Source organism: Schistocerca nitens, chromosome 3 (genome assembly GCF_023898315.1).
Source record: "Schistocerca nitens isolate TAMUIC-IGC-003100 chromosome 3, iqSchNite1.1, whole genome shotgun sequence".
NCBI lineage: Eukaryota > Metazoa > Arthropoda > Insecta > Orthoptera > Acrididae > Schistocerca > Schistocerca nitens.
The window spans coordinates 776973503-776995196 of NC_064616.1; the positions used below are offsets into that span (position 1 = coordinate 776973503).

General features: G+C 46.8%; 1 protein-coding gene and 1 non-coding gene across 2 annotated transcripts in view; one reads left to right on the top strand and one right to left on the bottom strand.

The window, feature by feature from the left end:
• Positions 1 to 21694, bottom strand: part of LOC126248783 (SET and MYND domain-containing protein 4-like) — a 146495-nt gene that overhangs the window by 33867 nt on the left and 90934 nt on the right. The window contains exon 6 of the mRNA XM_049950158.1: positions 15333 to 15502. Within this exon, the coding sequence (XP_049806115.1) occupies positions 15333 to 15502 (170 nt within the window). The remainder of the gene's footprint in view (positions 1 to 15332; positions 15503 to 21694) is intronic.
• Trnal-caa (transfer RNA leucine (anticodon CAA)) lies at positions 21014 to 21088 on the top strand. The gene has a single exon. It is a non-coding gene; the product is annotated as a tRNA-Leu (tRNA).

Sequence of the window (21694 nt, forward strand, 5' to 3'; positions counted from 1 at the left end):
ATTACTCCTACTTCCCTTTTTGGGTATTGGTGTGACTTGAGCAATTTCCCAGTCATTAGGTACGGATCTTTCTGTGAGCGAGTGGTTGTATATAATTGCTAAATATGGAGCTATTTTATCAGCATACCCTGAGAGGACCTGACTGGTATACAATCTGGACCGGAGGCCTTGCCTTTAATAAGTGATTTAAGCTGTTTTGTTACACCGAGAATATCTACTTCTATGTTTCTCATCTTGGCAGTTGTTCTTGATTGGAATTCAGGAATATTTACTTCGTCTTCTTTGGTGAAGGAGTTCCGGAAAACCGTGTTTAATAACTCTGATTTAGTGGCCCTGTCATAGTGACTTCACCGTTGTTGTCGCGCAGTGAAGGTATTGATTGCGTCTTGCCTCTGGTGTGCTTTATGTATGACCAGAATCTCTTTGGGTCTTCTGCCAGATTTCGAGACAGAATTTCGTTGTGGAAATTATTAAAAGCATCTCGCATTGAAGTGCCCGCTATATTTCGAACTCCTGTAAAACTTTGCCAATCTTTGGAATCGATGAGATCCCATGTCGACAGCACTCATTACTTCATGGGGATGTGTTGCACAAGAACGATATTTTCTGAATCCGTGTTGGTTATGTATCAATAAGTCATTTTCTTCAAGGTGATTCATAATGTTCGAGTACAGTATATGCTCCAAAATCCTACTGCAAATTGAGGTCAGTGATATGGGTCTGTAATTATTCAATGGGTTACTCCTATTTCCTTTCTTGAATATTGGTGAGGCCTGTGCTACTTTCCAGTCTTTAGGAACAGACCTTTCAAGAAGTGAGCGGTTGTATATGATTGCTAAGAAAGGTGCTGTTGTGTCTGCATACTCTATTATGCTACAGTGTTGGGGTGCCATTTTTAAACAGGACAATAGTCGTCTACACGTGGTACGTGCCTCTATGAACTGTCTGCGTTATGTTGAGGTAATCTTGTGGTAAGAAATATCCGCAGATCTGTCCCCTATAGAACATGTGTGGGTCCAGATCGGATGTCAGCTCTGTGCCAGTGACAGTATACAGGATACCAAGCATCAGTTACAACAGTTTTGGGTCAGCGTGCCTCAGGAGAAGAGAGAACTGATTTATGACGCCCTTCCCAACCGAATTAGTGCATGCACCCAGGCTAGAGGAGTGCATCATCATCCTGATAAGTGGGCCTTAACTATGTGTATATGAAGATGGTATCTTCATATACAGGGTGTTACAAAAAGGTACGGCCAAACTGTCAGGAAACATTCCTCACACACAAAGAAAGAAAATATGTTATGTGGACATGTGTCCGGAAACGCTTACTTTCCATGTTAGAGTTCATTTTATTACTTCTCTTCAAATCACATTAATCATGGAATGGAAACACACAGCAACAGAACGTACCAGCGTGACTTCAAACACTTTGTTACAGGAAATGTTCAAAATGTCCTCCGTTAGCGAGGATACATGCATCCACCCTTCGTCGCATGGAATCCCTGATGCGCTGCAGCAGCCCTGGAGAATGGCGTACTGTATCACAGCCGTCCACAATACGAGCACGAAAAGTCTCTACATTTGGTACCGGGGTTGCGTAGACAAGAGCTTTCAAATGCCCCCATAAATGAAAGTCAAGAGGGTTGCGGTCAGGAGAGCGTGGAGGCCATGGAATTGGTCCGCCTCTACCAATCCATCGGTTACCGAATCTGTTGTTGAGAAGCGTACGAACACTTCGACTGAAATGTGCAGGAGCTCCATCGTGCATGAACCACATGTTGTGTCGTACTTGTAAAGGCACATGTTCTAGCAGCACAGGTAGAGTATCCCTTATGAAATCATGATAACGTGCTCCATTGAGCGTAGGTGGAAGAAAATGGGGCCCAATCAAGACATCACCAACAATACCTGCCCAAACGTTCACAGAAAATCTGTGTTGATGACGTGATTGCACAATTGCGTGCGATTCTCGTCAGCCCACACATGTTGATTGTGAAAATTTACAATTTGATCGCGTTGGAATGAAGCCTCATCGGTAAAGAGAACATCTGCACTGAAGTGAGGATTGTCGCATTGTTGGATGAACCATTCGCAGAAGTGTACCCGTGGAGGCCAATCAGTTGCTGATAGTGCCTGCACACGCTGTACATGGTACGGAAACAACTGGTTCTCCCGTAGCACTCTCCATACAGTGACGTGGTCAACGTTACCTTGTACAGCAGCAAGTTCTCTGACGCTGACATTAGGGTTATCGTCAACTGCACGAAGAATTGCCTCGTCCATTGCAGGTGTCCTTGTCGTTCTAGGTCTTCCCCAGTCGCGAGTCATAGGCTGGAATGTTCCGTGCTCCCTAAGATGCCGATCAATTGCTTCGAACGTCTTCCTGTCGGGACACCTTCGTTCTGGAAATCTGTCTCGATACAAACGTACCGCGCCACGGCTGTTTCCCCGTGCTACTCGATACATCAAATGGACATCTGCCAACTCCGCATTTGTAAACATTGCACTGACTGCAAAACCACGTTCGTGATGAACACTAACCTGTTGATGCTGCATACTGATGTGCTTGATGCTAGTACTGTAGAGCAATGAGTCGCATGTCAACATAAGCACCGAAGTCAACAATACCTTCCTTCAATTGGGCCAACTGGCGGTGAATCGAGGAAGTACAGTACATACTGGCGAAACTAAAATGAGCTCTAACATGGAAATTAAGCTTTTCCGGACACACGTCCACATAACATCTTTTCTTTATTTGTGTGTGAGGAATGTTTCCTGAAAGTTTGGCCGTACCTTTTTGTAACACCCTGTATATATACACTCCTGGAAATTGAAATAAGAACACCGTGAATTCATTGTCCCAGGAAGGGGAAACTTTATTGACACATTCCTGGGGTCAGATACATCACATGATCACACTGACAGAACCACAGGCACATAGACACAGGCAACAGAGCATGCACAATGTCGGCACTAGTACAGTGTATATCCACCTTTCGCAGCAATGCAGGCTGCTATTCTCCCATGGAGACGATCGTAGAGATGCTGGATGTAGTCCTGTGGAACGGCTTCCCATGCCATTTCCACCTGGCGCCTCAGTTGGACCAGCGTTCGTGCTGGACGTGCAGACCGCGTGAAACGACGCTTCATTCAGTCCCAAACATGCTCAATGGGGGACAGATCCGGAGATCTTGCTGGCCAGGGTAGTTGACTTACACCTTCTAGAGCACGTTGGGTGGCACGGGATACATGCGGACGTGCATTGTCCTGTTGGAACAGCAAGTTCCCTTGCCGGTCTAGGAATGGTAGAACGATGGGTTCGATGACGGTTTGGATGTACCGTGCACTATTCAGTGTCCCCTCGACGATCACCAGTGGTGTACGGCCAGTGTAGGAGATCGCTCCCCACACCATGATGCCGGGTGTTGGCCCTGTGTGCCTCGGTCGTATGCAGTCCTGATTGTGGCGCTCACCTGCACGGCGCCAAACACGCATACGACCATCATTGGCACCAAGGCAGAAGCGACTCTCATCGCTGAAGACGACACGTCTCCATTCGTCCCTCCATTCACGCCTGTCGCGACACCACTGGAGGCGGGCTGCACGATGTTGGGGCGTGAGCGGAAGACGGCCTAACGGTGTGCGGGACCGTAGCCCAGCTTCATGGAGACGGTTGCGAATGGTCCTCGCCGATACCCCAGGAGCAACAGTGTCCCTAATTTGCTGGGAAGTGGCGGTGCGGTCCCCTACGGCACTGCGTAGGATCCTACGGTCTTGGCGTGCATCCGTGCGTCGCTGCGGTCCGGTCCCAGGTCGACGGGCACGTGCACCTTCCGCCGACCACTGGCGACAACATCGATGTACTGTGGAGACCTCACGCCCCACGTGTTGAGCAATTCGGCGGTACGTCCACCCGGCCTCCCGCATGCCCACTATACGCCCTCGCTCAAAGTCCGTCAACTGCACATACGGTTCACGTCCACGCTGTCGCGGCATGCTACCAGTGTTAAAGACTGCGATGGAGCTCCGTATGCCACGGCAAACTGGCTGACACTGACGGCGGCGGTGCACAAATGCTGCGCAGCTAGCGCCATTCGACGGCCAACACCGCGGTTCCTGGTGTGTCCGCTGTGCCGTGCGTGTGATCATTGCTTGTACAGCCCTCTCGCAGTGTCCGGAGCAAGTATGGTGGGTCTGACACACCGGTGTCAATGTGTTCTTTTTTCCATTTCCAGGAGTGTAGTTAAGGCTCACCGGCCATTAGACCATCTTCTGTGCGGATGCACAAACAGTGCCCGAACTCTTACTGGAATCGGCAGTAAAGCCGCGAGTAATGAGTATACTGGGCAGGGGCACTATGAATATAGTGCGGGACTATAAGATGCGAATGTGGGTCTCACAGGAGGCGTGCCAGTGATAAGTCCCTGCAGTCGCACTGTCCTCTGTGTCCTCCGTGGCTCAGATGGATGCCGTCACGGTAGCTTAGCGTGTTCGGTCAGACGGTTAGCTGCCTCCTACAAAAAAGAAAAAAAAAAAGAAAAAATGAGTTAATCGATCAACGACGAACTTAAACGGGTGTCTTACGACGTCCGCCCCGAGCAGATGCAACTAACGAAAGCGAACAAAAATGAGATTAATAAAAAAAATGGCTAGAGCGTGTGCCATGTAAGCAGGAGATCCGGGGTTCGAGTCCCGGTCGGGGCACACATTTTCAACTTTCCCCGTTTACTTATATCAACGCCTGTATGCAGCTAAGGGTATTAATTTCATTTTAATCTGATAAGTGGGCTCACACACTCAAGTTCTTTATAAATCTGACTCGGCTTTCCAGTCACCTAAATAACGTCATATACCCTCTCAAACTGTGAAGCTACATTTCGTATCCTCCTTCTCTTCCGAGGGCTTAATTTTTTTACAGCCAGTGTATTCACGTCTAGATCTTTTGGTTTTGTGGTTTTCATACTCCGTTTTTCGTTACCTAAATGACGTGAAACACTTCACTGCTGCTGTGGTGAGAATTTCAGATTATCATGGCGAGAGACGCCAAGTGAACAAGCTCTGTTCGTACGAAATCTTTCACAGGTCTCGGGACTACCCTTCAAGAGGGCTTTCAGCAACTTGACCATTACTGCGTCCTCCCATGACGCAACAGCAGAGAGGGGCACGCTGAACACTGGAACAGGAGTCACACTATGTCTGTTTTTCAGACAAGTTATGCTTCTGCATGCCATATCATGATGGAGGCGTCCGTGTATGCTGGCTCCGAGGGAGGACGAACGTTACCGGCTTACATTCGTCATTGTCGTAATGTCACAGCACCTGGTGTGATGTTACGGGGTGCCACTGATAACACAGCGCTATCACTTTTCGTTTAGCCGCTAATATGGACAGCAGGCGTTTAATCTCTGGCAGGTTAAGGGCGGTGGCTGTGCCCTATCTTCTGGGTATCCGTGAGTTCACCTTTCGACAAGGTAATGCAAGAGTGCATACTGCTCGGTGTTGTGAACAGACATGGGTTGCAACATACTTACGTAGAAGCTCACGCTAAGATCTGAGGTGACACGGGATTTGAGGCCATCCGTGTCTGGCACATAAGCAGCTACGTGCAGGAGTGAGACGGCGACGGGTCAAGCTGAGAATTTTCAGGTCTCTGTGGCTGGAGACAGTACAGAATGACTCTGACGTCAGGCTAAGCAGGTAGAGATTGCGAAGATAAGGAAATAAGACTCTGAAACTTCCTGGCAGATTAAAACTGTGTGCCGGACCGAGACTCAAACTTGAGACCTTTACCTTTCTCGGGCAAGTGCTCTACCATCTTTTTTTTTTATTAATCTCATTTTGTTCGTTTTAGTTCGTTGCATCTGCTCGGGGTGGACGTCTCAAGACACCTGTTTCAGTTCTTCGTTGATCCATGAACTCAGTATTTTATTACAGAGAGCAGCTAACCCTCTGACCGAACACACTGAGCTACCGTACCGGCACCATCTGAGTTACCCAATCACGACTCACGCCCCGACCTCACAGCTTTACTTCCGCCAGTACCTCGTCTCCTACCTTCCAAACTTTACAGAAGCTTTCCTGCGAACCTTGCAAGGACTAGCACTCCTGAAAGAAAGGATATTGCGGGGACATGGCTTAGCCACAGCCTGTGGGATGTTTCCAGAATGAGATTTTCACACTGCAGCGGAGTGTGCGCTGATATGAAACTTCCTGTCAGATTAAAACTGTGTGCCGGACCGAGACTCGAACACGGGACCTTTGCCTTTCGCGGGCAAGTGCTCTACCATCTGAGCTACCCAAGCACGACTCACGCCCCGTCCTCACAGCTATTCTTCCGCCAGTACCTCGTCTCCTACCTTCCAAACTTCTCATTCTGGAAACATCCCCCAGGCTGTGGCTAAGCCATGTCTCCGCAATATCCTTTCCTTCAGGAGTGCTAGTCCTTGCAAGGTTCGCAGGAGAGCTTCTGTAAAGTTTGGAAGGTAGGAGACGAGGTACTGGCAGAAGTAAAGCTGTGAGGACGGGGCATAAGTCGTGCTTGGGTAGCTCAGATGGTAGAGCACTTGCCCGCAAAAGGCAAAGGTCCCGAGCTCGAGTCTCGGTCCGGCACACAGTTTTAATCTGCCAGGAAGATTCATATCATTGGCACACTCCGCTGCAGAGTGAAATTCTCATTCTGGAAATAAAACTCTGGTTGGCTTACTGGTCTACTTTTAATGCTTTTTCACTTGTTTAAAGTGACCATGCAGAAGAGCACAGACACTGGTTTATAGCTTCAGTAAGTGTAAAACTCACATGAGGATTACTAGATTCTCCAATCAGTTACCACGACAAAAGGACCACACCGGCCTGTAACTTTATTAGGATTTGGGTTCACACAGTAACTCATGGTACTACAAGCCACGAATCACGGAATTGCCAGATTCTGTTTCTCTAATCTACTCTTAGGTTCAGCTGCATTTCACAATGGAAGTGACAAACAGATACAGGTCTGTATAGACAAATATAAGAAGGAAACCAATAACCACAGTCGAGGTACATATAGGCAAGAGTTACATTGAGGTGACAAAGGTCATGGTATATCTCCTAATATCGTTTCGGACCTCATTTTTCCCGGCATGATGCAGAAGCTCGACGTGGCATGGACTCACCAAGTCATCGGAAGTCCTCTGCAGAAATAATTAGCAATGCTGCCTCCATAGCTGTCCATAACTGCGAAAGCGTTGCTGGTGCAGGATTTTGTGCACGAACTGACTTCTCGATAATAGCTCATAAACATACGATGGTATTCATGTTGGACGATCTTGGTGGCCAGATCATTCCCTCGAACTATCCACAATGTTCTTCAAACCAATCAAGAACAATTGTGGCCTGGTGACATGACGTATCGTTGTATGGGAAGATGAAGTCCATGGCTGCAAATGGTCTCCAAGTAGTCGAACATAGCCATTTCCAGTCAATGAACGGTTCAGTTGGATCAGCGGATCTAGCCCATTCCACGTTAACACAGCCCACACCGTTATGCAGCCTGGTTGGCAACTCGAATCCATGGCTTCGTGGGGCCTGCGCCACCCTCGAACCTTACCATCAGCTCTTACCAACTGAAATCGGGCCAGACCACTCTTTTTCAGGCGTCTAGCGTTCAGCCGATACGGTCATGAGTGCAGGAGAGACGCTGCAGGTGATGTCGTGCTATTAACAAAGGCACTCGCGTCGGTCGTGTGCTCCATTAGCCCATTAACGCCAAATTACGCTGCATTGTCCTAACGGGTACGTTCGTCGTACATCCCACATTGATTCCTGTGATTATTTCACGCAGTGTTGCTTGTCTGTTAGCACTGACAATTCTACTTAAGCGCCGCATACTCTAGGTCGTTAAGCGAAGGCTTTCGGCCATTGTGTTGTCCGTGGTAAGAGGTAACGCCTGAAATTTGGTATTCTAGGCCCATTCTTGACACTGTGGATCTCAGATTACTGAATTCCGTAACGACTTCCGAAATGGAATGTTCCATGCATCTAGCTCCAACTGTCATACCACATTCACAGTCTGTTAATTCTCATCGTGTAGCCATAATCACGTCGGAAACCTTTTCACATGAATCACCTGAGTACAACACATTGCCCTGCCAATGTACTGTCGTTTTATGTACCTCGATACTACCGCCATCTGTATATGTGCATATCGCTATCCCATGACTTTTGTCACCTCAGTGTACAAATCCCTCTTAGGCTGCAAGGTTAATGAAATGTAATGCTCACTTGCATAGTATCTGATGTAGGCTGCTGTTCATCCGAGGCTGCTGAGTGAAACTCTTCTCTCTCTGGAACTCTGCTCTGCCTGACGTTACAGAACCTCTATATTCGGTATTTGGGCCTGCTTGATTATAGATGGTACGTGATTGCATCGCCTTTTACCCTAAATTCGGAATCAGTGAGCCTGAAATCAACGATTTCCCAAAACTTATGACACCACGTACTGAACTGGTGAAAGCGGCTTGAACTGTATGTCTCCGTCGAATTTACAACGCTTACTGCTAATATTCATAATGGCTGTTACTCTGGCCAGCACGTTCTCCAGATCTCTCAAGAACTGAAATCATCTGGCCATTGTTTGCCGAGAGATTGGCATGCTATCACTCGCCCGCCGCTACGATTGATGAACTCTGGTACCGAGTTAATGCTGTATGGTAGACTTCGCTTTATTGAGAGAATTCTAGGAAAGTGTAGCTCGTCTATAATGGAGATCGCATTAGAACACAAGTGCGAACCCTTCTTGAGTTCTGCTAGAGTGTTTAGCATCCCCATCATGCAGGATTAAAGGAAGACACTGAAGCAGTTCAGAGACGTTAACCAGATCTGCTACTTGCAAGTTCAATCAGCACTCGAGTATTACCGAGATGCTTCGTAAACTCAAATGGGGTCCCCGGATAGAAGACGACGTTCTTTTCCCGAAACATATTCGAGGAACTTTAGAGGACCGGTATTTCCGGCTGATTGCAGAAAGCTTCTACTGCTGCCAACGTACATTTCGTGTAAGGATCACGAAGACAAGAATAGCGATTGATGCTCGTGCGAAGACATATATGTAGTCGTTTTCCCCCACTTCATTTGCGAGTGGAACAGGAAAGGGAAGGACTAAATTCAGATGGCTCTGAGTACTATGGGACTTAACATCTGAGGTCATCAGTCCCCTAGAACTTAGAACTACTTAAACCTAACTAACCTAAGGACATCACACACATCCATGCCCAAGGCAGGATTCGAACCTGCGAGCGTAGCGGTCGCGCGGTTCCAGACTGTAGCGAGGAAAGGACTAGAAATGGTACAAAGTGCCCTCCACCATGCTCCATATGATGTCTTTCGGAGTATGTATGTAGATGTACAGCGGGTGAACAAAAATATGGAAATACCAAGAACACACCACCTTACCATGCCTAACAGTGGGTAGGAAAACCATTGGCTTCCAAACCAGCTCCCAGTCGTCTCGGAAGGGATAAATACACGCCCTATAAGCATTTAAAGGGAGCGTTACACAATTCTACCTGCAAAACAGTGGCAGTTAGGAAACGATGATGGAAGTGAATAGCGACTACGCACTCTTCTTTCCAAATAGGACCACAAATGTTAGTAATACTGAGGTCTGGCGACTGGTGGCCAGGGGAGATACGACTATACAGCCTCGTCCTGGACGATGTGAACAGGAGTCATGTCCTCTTGGGACACATCATCACTGTTGGAGAACAACCATTGTACCATGGGGTGGTCCTGATTAGCCAGAATGGTCACGTCACCCTTGGCAGTAATGTGACCTTGAAGAGTAGCCATGTGACCCACGGAATACCAATATATGGCTGCCCAAGTCGTCATTGAACCCCCGTCGTGTTTCGCTCTTGGGACGTAAACTTAGGCGCCGGCGGCTGTGACCGAGCGGTTCTCGACGCTTCAGTCTGGAATCGCACGACCGCTACGGTTGCAAATTCGAATCCTGCCACGGGCATAGATGTGTGTGATGTCCTTAGGTTAGTTAGATTTAAGTAGTTCTAAGTTCTAGGGGACTGATGACCTCCGATGTTAAGTCTCATAGTGCTCAGAGCCATTTGAACCATTTGCGGCTTCGGCAGCACGAAGTCCCATAGTGCTCAGAGCCATTTGAACCATTTGCGGCTTCGGCAGCACGTTTTCCAGTTACGGGGATTTGCGTCACTGATGTGTGGTTTTGGATTTCCAGCTCATCCTGCAATTCTCGGCTTATGGAGCTCCTTTCGTGTTGTTTCGGTGCTGGCAGGGTTCGTAAGTGCGAAATTCAGTTCTGTAGTGACTTTTTGATTTGTAGTCCTTTTATTTTTCACCACACTTCTCTTCACTGACCGTCTGTCACGATCAATTAATATCCCCCTTCATCCGCCTTGTGACTTGGCGGATGACATTTTTCTGCCTACCCTGTATGTGGTACAAATCTTCGATGCGGTGCCTCTTTAAACACCAACGAGCCACGTTCGAATTTAGCTAGCTCCGACATAATGCACTCACAACTAGACAGAACACTGTTCCGATCACTATTGACACTTTTAACTTATTGAGGACATTACACAGGTGCCGTTCGTGGTCAAAAACAACAGTGCAACCGCAGGCTTGACTACCATCTGTATTTCTCGCGGTGTTTCCATATTTTTGTCCAAGCCCAGTAGATGTAGCATGACGTAGCTATATCTGTCGTCCAAGCCCATTTCAACTTAATACCGAACAGGGTTACAGACGTTCTTGTTGCTAGAGGTGGCAGCTCTGTGTGCTCAACCGCGCGTGGTAGCCGTGCGGTCTGAGGCGTCTAGTCACGGTCCGCGCGGCTGCCCCTGTCGGAGGTTTGAGTCCTCCCTCGGGCATGGGTGTGTGTGTCGTCGTTAGCCTAAGTTAGATTAAACAGTGTGTAAGCTTAGGGACCAATGACCTTAGCAGTTTGGTCCCATAAGACCTTACCACAAATTTCCAAATTTTTCTGTGTGCTCGAATTCGCACCCTGTATACCCCAAATCATATATAAATTTAATCATGAATCTTCTTACTCTCCCATATATGCACAATAAATAAAATTTCGTTGTTTGCTCTAGTTCTGGTGTTGCAGTTGTAATGGCTAGGTTTCGGCGAAGACATTTAGGTTTTTGCTAAGACATTTCTTCGCAATACACTTTATCCAGGAGTGCTGTTCCAGCAAGGAATGTAGGAGTTTCTGAGAAGTTCGGAAAGTCGAACAGAGGTACTGACAAAAATGAAATTGGGAGAATGATTTGTCAGTAGTATCGGATGCTCAACTACACGTGGGATCAGTTGCCTTGCAACAGCCACTGCCAGTTCCAAGCCCAGATAAAGGAGGAGGGTTGGCATTGGGATAACAACCCAATCCTGCACAACAGAACTAAAAGATCACTTTTTCGAAACCTGTAATTATTTCCCATTGCGATGTATGAGTTTAAAATGTGACTCAAAGGTGTCTACAACCTTCCTCTGCAATGATGTAAAAGTGTGGCACCCTGCGATGTCACCCTTGGGCTTGGCAAAACTTCTATCAGAAAGATGTCAACACATGCGAAAAAAAGAACAAAGCCCAAAGTTCAAGTGAGGTGTAAAGTGGATTAATGATACCACATTGGCACAGAGAAAACGCGTGTCAGAATCCTGGCTGCCTGCTAGTAGGTATGGCAGAACGGAGACATGTCAAATGGTTGCCTACCTGTAGGCGCCTAGGATTGTCGTCACAAGTTTTCTCCGTACAGATACATTTTTAAAGTGCTCAACAAACGTGGGTGGGTGGCACTGAGGATGTCGCCGAAATGGGTGGCCTTATAGGGACCCTTTGACGTTTATTTCACGTAAGTGTCAATGCTGAACCCCTCTGTGAACACGCTACAGGAAGGAAGAAAACAAGAGGCTGAGAAAGCCTTTGCTACTTTGGATCACATTAAAATTTCGTGGAACAATTTTGAACGGTTCATACTGATTCCACTCTGTTGTTGTTGTGTTGTTGTGGTCTTCAGTCTTGAGACTGGTTTGATGCAGCTCTCCATGCTACTCTATCCTGTGCAAGCTTCTTCATCTCCCAGTACTTGCTGCAACCTATGTCCTTCTGAATTTGCTTAGTGTAGTCATCTCTTGGTCGCCCTCTATGATTTTTACCCTCCACACTGCCCTCCAATGCTAAATTTGTGATCCCTTGATGCCTCAGAACATGTCCTATCAACCGATCCCTTCTTCTAGTCAAGTTGTGGCACAAACTCCTCTTCTCCCCAATTCTATTCAATACCTCCTCATTAGTTATGTGATCTACCCATGTAATCTTCAGCATTCTTCTGTAGCACCACATTTCGAAAGCTTCTATTCTCTTCTTGTCTAAACTATTTATCGTCCATGTTTCACTTCCATACATGGCTACACTCCATACAAATACTTTCAGAAATGACTTCCTGACATTTAAATCTATACTCGATGATAACAAATTTTTCTTCTTCAGAAACGCTTTCCTTCCCATTGCCAGTCTACATTTTATATCCTCTCTACTTCGACCATCATCAGTTATTTTGCTCCCCAAATAGCAAAACTCCTTTACTACTTTAAGTGTCTCATTTCCTAATCTAATTCCCTCAGCATCACCAGACTTAATTCGACTACATTCCATTATCCTCGTTTTGCTTTTGTTGATGTTCATCTTCCACTCTGTACACCAGAGCAAAAATTGCAGTCGCACTGCACTACAAAGATGTGCGATCACATTCAATGGGGGTACTGGCCCACGATGTATTTTGGAGAAATGTTGAAGCATCCATGGGGGTCAGCAGTGTCATAGATTTTTAAGAACGTCGTCCTGTAGCTCATCGAACTGTGAACTGTCGTTTTAGACCATAAAATGTATGGGAATCAACGCCTCCCAGGAGTGGTGGTTTCATTGACACACTTCATGCCAGCCCCTGAGGCCTTTTCGAGTCGATCCTTAGCGGTAGTGTGTCTGAAACGTTTTCCTCGGTCACACATAAGAACACAGTGTGATTTCAAGGTTGGGCCTCGCCTTTCTAACCCCCGTCGCGTAGGCGTCAAAAGAAGAGGTGAAATTGCGAAAGACGGGGTGCGACGACTTTCCCATTGTGTGTCACGTACAGGGTAGCGTTGGGCACAATGGTGATGAAATTTGGCGCCAATGTGACATCATTAATCCACCTTCCACCTCACATGAACTTCCGAGTTTTGGCTTTTTTTCGCGTGTTTCGGAACTTGCTGTCTGAACTGCCGACGAGCTCGAAGGTGACGTCATACGGCGCCACACGTTTGCTCCATTGAAAAGGAAGGTTGTTGTGGTATCGATAGCTACGATGCCACGGCGTAAATACAAGTTCTAAAGTTGGCATTACGACAGACACCGACGACAGCGCACTCTAGCCGGAGAGGGAGAGCTCTACGAGCTCCGCTCCAGATTCTCCCCATTTCATCAAGAGCAGGCGGCCTGGAAACATCGCTTCAACCTCAGCTTGCTATTGAGACTATGTATCTACTTACGACGGGAATACTGTTTCGCACCTACGGGTTCTTCAGTGTAAAGTTACGTATCTCATTGAATAATAATTAAATGTACTTTCACGTAACAAGCTGTACCGAGAGTCTTACCTCACCTCCTCCTGCTCACTTCTTACATTCGACCAACCTATCAGTTTTCAGGAGCAGACCTACGCACCGCCTTCCAGGCGGGATACAAATGTTGTAGACAGCTTTTACCCAATTTTTAAACTTACACATCGCAATGGGAAAGAACTACGGGATTTCGGAAAAGTGATCCTTTAATTGTGTTGCACGGTGTACAGGGTTATTACAAATGATTGAAGCGATTTCACAGCTCTACAATAACTTTATTATTTGAGATATTTTCACAATGCTTTGCACACACATACAAAAACTCAAAAAGTTTTTTTAGGCATTCAAAAATGTTCGATATGTGCCCCTTTAGTGATTCGGCAGACATCAAGCCGATAATCAAGTTCCTCCCACACTCGGCGCAGCATGTCCCCATCAATGAGTTCGAAAGCATCGTTGATGCGAGCTCGCAGTCCTGGCACGTTTCTTGGTAGAGGAGGTTTAAACACTGAATCTTTCACATAACCCCACAGAAAGAAATCGCACGGGGTTAAGTCGGGAGAGCGTGGAGGCCATGACATGAATTGCTGATCATGATATCCACCACGACCGATCCATCGGTTTTCCAATCTCCTGTTTAAGAAATGCCGAACATCATGATGGAAGTGCGGTGGAGCACCATCCTGTTGAAAGATGAAGTCGGCGCTGTCGGTCTCCAGTTGTGGCATGAGCCAATTTTCCAGCATGTCCAGATACACATGTCCTGTAACGTTTTTTTCGCAGATGAAAGAGGGGCCGTAAACTTTAAACCGTGAGTTTGCACAAAACACGTTATCTTTTGGTGAATTGCAAATGCGTGAGGATTCTCTACCACCCAGATTCGCACATTGTGTCTGTTCACTTCACCAGTAAGAAAAAATGTTGCTTCATCACTGAAAACAAGTTTCGCACTGAACGCATCCTCTTCCATGAGCTGTTGCAACCGCGCCGAAAATTCAAAGCGTCTGACTTTGTCATCGGGTGTCAGGGCTTGTAGCAATTGTAAACGGTAAGGCTTCTGCTTTAGCCTTTTCCGTAAGATTTTCCAAACCGTCGGCTGTGGTACGTTTAGCTCCCTGCTTGCTTTATTCGTCGACTTCCGCAGGCTACGCGTGAAACTTTCCCGCACGCGTTCAACCGCTTCTTCGCTCACTGCAGGCCGACCCGTTGATTTCCCCTTACAGAGGCATCCAGAAGCTTTAAACTGCGCATACCATCGCCGAATGGAGTTAGCAGTTGGTGGATCTTTGTTGAACTTCGTCCTGAAGTGTCGTTGCACTGTTATGACTGACTGATGTGGGTGCATTTCCAGCACGACATACGCTTTCTCGGCTCCTGTCGCCATTTTGTCTCACTGCGCTCTCGAGCGCTCTGGCGGCAGAAACCTGAAGTGCGGCTTCAGCCGAACAAAACTTTATGAGTTTTTCTACGTATCTGTAGTGTGTCGTGACCATATGTCAATGAATGGAGCTACAGTGAATTTATGAAATCGCTTCAATCATTTGTAATAGCCCTGTAGATTTAGAGCACTGGCCAATAAGTGCTGTCTCAGTTTCCACAATGACTGGTTACTGTTTTCTCTACCACATTAGGAGAGTCAGAATAATTTTTCCTTCTGGTAATAGCTACTGAACCAATGAAACGTGAAACGTGAGTCTAGTGCTGTAAAGATTTGCACGTACCTATAGTCCGTTTCGCAGGCCCGGTCTTCGGCGAACACGGTCCGCAGCGCCAGCAGCGCCGCACAGCCGAGCAGCGGCGACTCTAGGAAGCTGCGCAGCCCCAGGACGCACTCCCGGCGGTGATAAGCGTCGAGCGCCTGGCGACGGCACCACGCGCTGCAGAACAGCGCCTGCATCACGCAACCACAGCTGCTTGTTAAAAGTACAGTGTTTTTTAGTATATTAAAGTACTAGTGACGACTCTGGTAGTACCTATTGGGAAACCCGAAGCAGTCAACAAGGCCCATACAAGCTGGATCCACACTTCACTATTATAACAGCCGAGTTGATTGCCAGTTTGCAAGCCCTGCCATTCATAAAGACGACCACAGAAGACATAATACTATAATATCTGATGGTATGTCAGCCCTACAACTGACCAGAAACCCTCATGATACACTACTGGCCATTAAAATTGCTACACCACGAAGATGACGTGCTACAGACGCGAAATTTAACCGACAGGAAGAAGATGCTGTGATAATGCAAATGATTAACTTTTCAGAGCATTCACACAAGGTTGGTGCCGGTGGCGACACCTACAACGTGCTGACATTAGGAAAGTTTCCAACCGATTTCTCATACACAAACAGCAGTTGACCGGCGTTGCCTGGTGAAACGTTGTTGTGATGCCTCGTGTAAGGAGGAGAAATGCGTACCAACATGTTTCCGACTTTGACAAAGGTCGGATTGTAGCCTATCGCGATTGCGGTTTATCGTATCGCGACATTGCTGCTCGCGTTGGTCGAGATCCAATGACTGTTAGCAGAATATGGAATCGGTGGGTTCAGGAGGGTAATACGGAACGCCGTGCTGGATCCCAACGGCCTCGTATCACTAGCAGTCGAGATGACAGGCATCTTATCCGCATGGCTGTAACGGATCGTGCAGCCACGTCTCGATCCGTGAGTCGACAGAGGGTGACGTTTGCAAAACAACAACCATCTGCACGAACAGTTCGACGACGTTTGCAGCAGAATGGACTATCAGCTCGGAGACCATGGCTGCCGTTACCCTTGACGCTGCATCACAGACAGGAGCGCCTACGATGGTGTACTCAACGGCGAATCTGAGTGCACGAATGACAAAACCTCATTTTTTCGGATGAATCCAGGTTCTGCTTACAGCATCATGATGGTCGCATCCGTGTTTGGCGATATCGCGGTGACCGCACATTGGAAGCGTGTATTCGTCATCGCCATACTGGCGTATCACCCGGCGTGTTGGTATGGGGTGCCATTGGTTACACGTCGTGGTCACCTCTAACGTCTTCCAGGGGCAACAAAAATTTGATTTTCCATATTCCCCGTAATTGATGACCAAATTAAAAAATTCGAAAGGTTGTCATAATCTTCTCAATAATAGGTATAATTTTATGGCCGGCCGGTGTGGCCGAGCGGTTATTGGCGCATCAGTCTGGCACCGCGCGTCGCTACGGTCGCAGGTTCGAATCCTGCCTCGGGCATGGATGTGTGTGATGTCCTTAGGTTAGTTAGCTTTAAGTAGTTCTAAGTTCTAGGGGACTGATGACCTCAGATGTTAAGTCCCATAGTGCTCAGAGGCATTTTTTTATAATTTTATGTTAAAAGTTCAACACAGTAACACAAGTACTACAGTTAGAAACTGTGTGTTTGTCTAGAGGTAGCGTAACTGACGGTGCGCAAATACCGGGACTACATTCACCCATTATTTGAGAATGAGAACACTTAAGAGATTTCCAACAAACTTTAAACAGAATTTCGAACCTTTGCGAAACTTTTTCTTACTGTCACACCCCACAAAATGTTAAAAGGAAGAAAGTTTATCGCTTACTATATTTTAGTTATTCATGCAGTCAGTCTTCTGTATCAGGCACGACGTTTTAATTTATTACACCTTTACTAACGATTCTATTCGCAATACAGTTTCCAGGCAGTATCAACAAATACTACTGAGTGTACCTGCAAAATTTTATCATTGTATGACGCATAGTGCAGGAGATATGGCAGCATAAACATTGGGGTACATGAAAAACTAGTATTTGCTTGAAATGGAGCGCAAATTACCCAGACTATATTCATCCAGTATTTCATATTAAGAGCCTTTGCAACTTTAAACAAGCTTTTTAAGCTTAATTTCAAACCTTTACAACAGTGTAGTGAAGCGGTCCAAGAAATTCGAGGATGGTTGTGTGTGCTGAAAGAACACTTGGCAATGATATCACCTATCTCGGTACGCTGCAACTGTAGCTTACGCCACAACTTCAAACTGAAAGCAGGTTTTCATTCTGCAACAATATGGCGCCTCTCCACATTTCCACAATTGTGTACGTGATTACCTGGACCCACGCACGTTAGCACGCCGCTTCCGTGATTCGGTCAGAGCGCTCCGGCCCCGGATCAAATTCACCCGGAGGATTAACGACGAGGGTAGGTGTGCCGTCCAGCTTGGATGTAGTTTTTAGTTGCTTTGGTTTCCCACACGTAACTAGATGAATACCGGACTGGTACCTACGTCCCGCGTCAGTTGCGCGATTCGCAAACGTTTCGAAAACGTCTCACACTTTCACATGGGATCACACCAGACGCAGACAGATGAGGGGCACAAATTCCATTCCGGGGGAGAAGGGGTGGCGACAGGAACGGCATCCGGCCAAGAGCTACCACTATTATTGCCAGATCCAGATTAACAAAGCGACCCGGAGAAGACATGGGAGAAGGCCAGGAAAAAACAATAAGTGTAGGAAACTTCCTGAATGGGAAGTTGTCACCCAGCTGGAAATGTCGTGATGCGCCGTTGACCTGGCACCACTTCAGTGGCCGCCATGGTCTCTGGACTTAACACCTTGCGAATTTTCTTCTAGGGTTACACCAAGGATAGCGTTATGTGCCACCTCATCCATATACAGGATGGTCCATTGCTCGTGACCGGGCCAAATATCTCACGACATAAGCGTCAAACGAAAAAACTACAAAGAACGAAACTTGTCTAGCTTGAAGGGGGAAACCAGATGGCGCTATGGTTGGCCCGCTAGATGCCGCTGCCATAGGTCAAACGGATATCAACTGCGTTTTTTTAAACAGGAAACCCCATTTTTATTATATATTTGTGTAATACGTAAAGAAATATGAATGTTTTAGTTGGACCACTTTTTTCGCTTTGTGGTAGATGGCGTTGTAGTAGTCACAAACATATGGTTCACAATTTTAGACGAACAGTTGGTAACAGGTAGGTTTTTTAAAATTAAAATGCAGAACGTAGGTACGTTTGAACATTTTATTTCGGATGTTACAGCGTGATTCCCTGTAAATACCACATTAATGCAATAAATGCTCAAAATGATGTCCGTCAACCTCAATGCATTTGGCAATACGTGTAACGACATTCCTCTCAACAGCGAGTAGTTCGCGTTCCGTAATGTTCACACATGCATTGACAATGCGCTGACGCATGTTGTCAGTTGTTGTCGGTGGATCACGATAGCAAATATACTTCAACTTTCTCCACAGAAAGAAATCCGGGGACGTCAGATCCGGTGAACGTGCGGGCCATGGTATGGTGCTTCGACGACCAATCCACCTGTCATGAAATATGCTATTCAACACCGCTTCAATCACACGCGAGATATGTGCCGGACATCCATCATGTTGGAAGTGTATCGCCATTCTGTCATGCAGTGAAACATCTTGTAGTAACATCGGTAGAACATTATGTAGGAAATCATATATTGCACCATATAGATTGCCATCGATAAAATGGATTTTCCGTTGCCCAATAGTGCATCTATGCCGGTTTACGTTACCGCTGTTGGTGAATGACGCTTCGTCGCTAAATAGAACGCGTGCAAAAAATCTGTCATCGTCCCGTAATTTCTCTTGTGCCCAGTGGCAGAACTGTACACGACGTTCAAAGTCGTCGCCTTGCAATTTCTGGTGCATAGAAATATGGTACAGGTGCAATCGATGTTGATGTAATTCTCAACACCGACGCTTTTGAAATTCCCGATTCTGGCGCAATTTGTCTGCTACTGATGTGCGGATTAGTCGCGACAGCAGCTGAAACACCTACTTGGGCATCATAATTTGTTGCAGGTCGTGGTTGAACACTTTCTGTTACCTTAAATAACGCAACTATCCGGCTAACAGTCCGGCGCTTGGATGATGTCCAGGATACCGAGCAGCGTACATAGCACACGCCCGTTGGGCATTTTGATCACAATAGCCATACATCAACACGATATCGACCTTTTCCGCAATTGGTAAACGCTCCATTTTAACACGGGTAATGTATCACGAAGCAAGTACCGTCCGCACTGGCGGAATGTTACGTGATACCACGTACTTATACGTTTGTGACTATTACAGCGCCGTCTATCACAAAGCGAAAAAAGTGGTCCAACTAAAACATTCATATTTCTTTACAAACTACACGAATATGTAATAAGAAATGGGAATTACTATTTAAAAAACCGCAGTTGATATTCGTTTGAGCTATGGCAGCACCAACTAGCGGGCCAACCATAGCGCCATCTGGTTTCCCCCTTCAAGCTAGACGAGTTTCGTTCTTTGTAGTTTTTTCATTTGATGCTTATTTCGTGAGATATTTGGCCCAGTCACTATCAATGAACCACCCTGTATATACGATGGCTATTCGGAAAATAAGGTCCGATCGGGAGCGACATGGAAACCACAGTGAAAACCCGATAAACTTTTGCGCAGATGTGTTGTGCAGTGTCTCTAATATGCCCATCGATAGCGTCACGTTGCTCTTTTCAGTTCTGAGCGCACATTGAGCACATAAAGATTCTTAGCTAAACAGCGTCTCTCTCGAAGTATGAGGGTCAAGTGAGAGATTTCGCCTGATTTCATGTTGCCCACATAACACAACTGTCATGCGGTTCCTTCTTCATGACAATTCTCGGCCGCACTCTGCAGGATCAATGAATATATTCCTGCAGCGGTTTCGATAGGAAGTGTTTGATCACCCAAAATATACCTTGTAATTGGATACACCTGAGTTTTATCTCTGATCACATGAACTGCTGGCTCTGAAGACAACTTTTTGGCACAGTCAACGAGCTGTAAACTAGCGGAGAGAATTGGCGGAAAGCACAAGCGGCTGCCTTCTATGACGAAGGTACTGGCAAGGTGGTACAACGCTAGGGCAAATGTTTACTACGTTGGAGCGGCGACTATTTAGAGACGTAGCTGGAAGATGTACATTACTGTAGAAAATAAAACATTTTTGAAACTTCCTGGCAGATTAAAACTGTGTGCCCGACCGAGACTCGAACTCGGGACCTTTGCCTTTCGCGGGCAAGTGTTCTACCAACTGAGCCACCGAAGCACGACTCACGCCCGGTCTCACAGCTTTACTTCTGCCAGTATCTCGTCTCCTACCTTCCAAACTTTACAGAAGCTCTCCTGCGAACCTTGCAGAACTAGCACTCCTGAAAGAAAGGATATTGCGGAGACATGGCTTAGCCACAGCCTGGGGGATGTTTCCAGAATGAGATTTTCACTCTGCAGCGGAGTGTGCGCCGATATGAAACTTCTTTCAGGAGTGCTAGTTCTGCAAGGTTCACAGGAGAGCTTCTGTAAAGTCTGGAAGGTAGGAGACGAGATACTGGCAGAAGTACAGCTGTGAGACGGGGCGTGAGTCGTGCTTCGGTGGCTCAGTTGGTAGAGCACTTGCCCGCAAAAGGCAAAGGTCCCGAGTTCGAGTCTCGGTCGGGCGCACAGTTTTAATCTGCCAGGAAGTTTCATATCAGCGCACACTCCGCTGCACAGTGAAAATCTCATTCTGAAAACATTTTCGATTCTCACAGCAGTTTGCATTTCGCGACCTATCAGACCTTACCTCCAGAAGAGTTCTCTTTTTTTTTCCACCGGGTACAAACTCTAGGCATCGATCGCTGAGATGATACACAAGAAGAAACGTCTATCGAATTTATGTCCAGAAATGCATGGTTTTCAGCTAGGGGCCATTTATTTCGTCACGCGTCGTTATAGGGACTGCAGTCTAATATGCGCTGTATCATGCAGCCACAGTTACAACATGTGCAGAAAATGAATTCCATGTGACTCAACGCACGCGTGCACATGCTGTAGCATGTTCTGTCTCACACGTTCACATCGGCCAGGCTGCATCCGAACAGTGTCAAAGACAGCATGAATACGCTGCTCCAGTGTCTCCACATCTGGAAGGGGCTCTGCATACATGATACTCCTGAGATGGCCCCATAACCAGAAATCGCACTGGTTGAGATCCGGTGAACGACCAGGCCATGTAACTGGACCCCCTCGTCCGATCCATTGGCCAGGAAAGCCACCTAACATTACCGC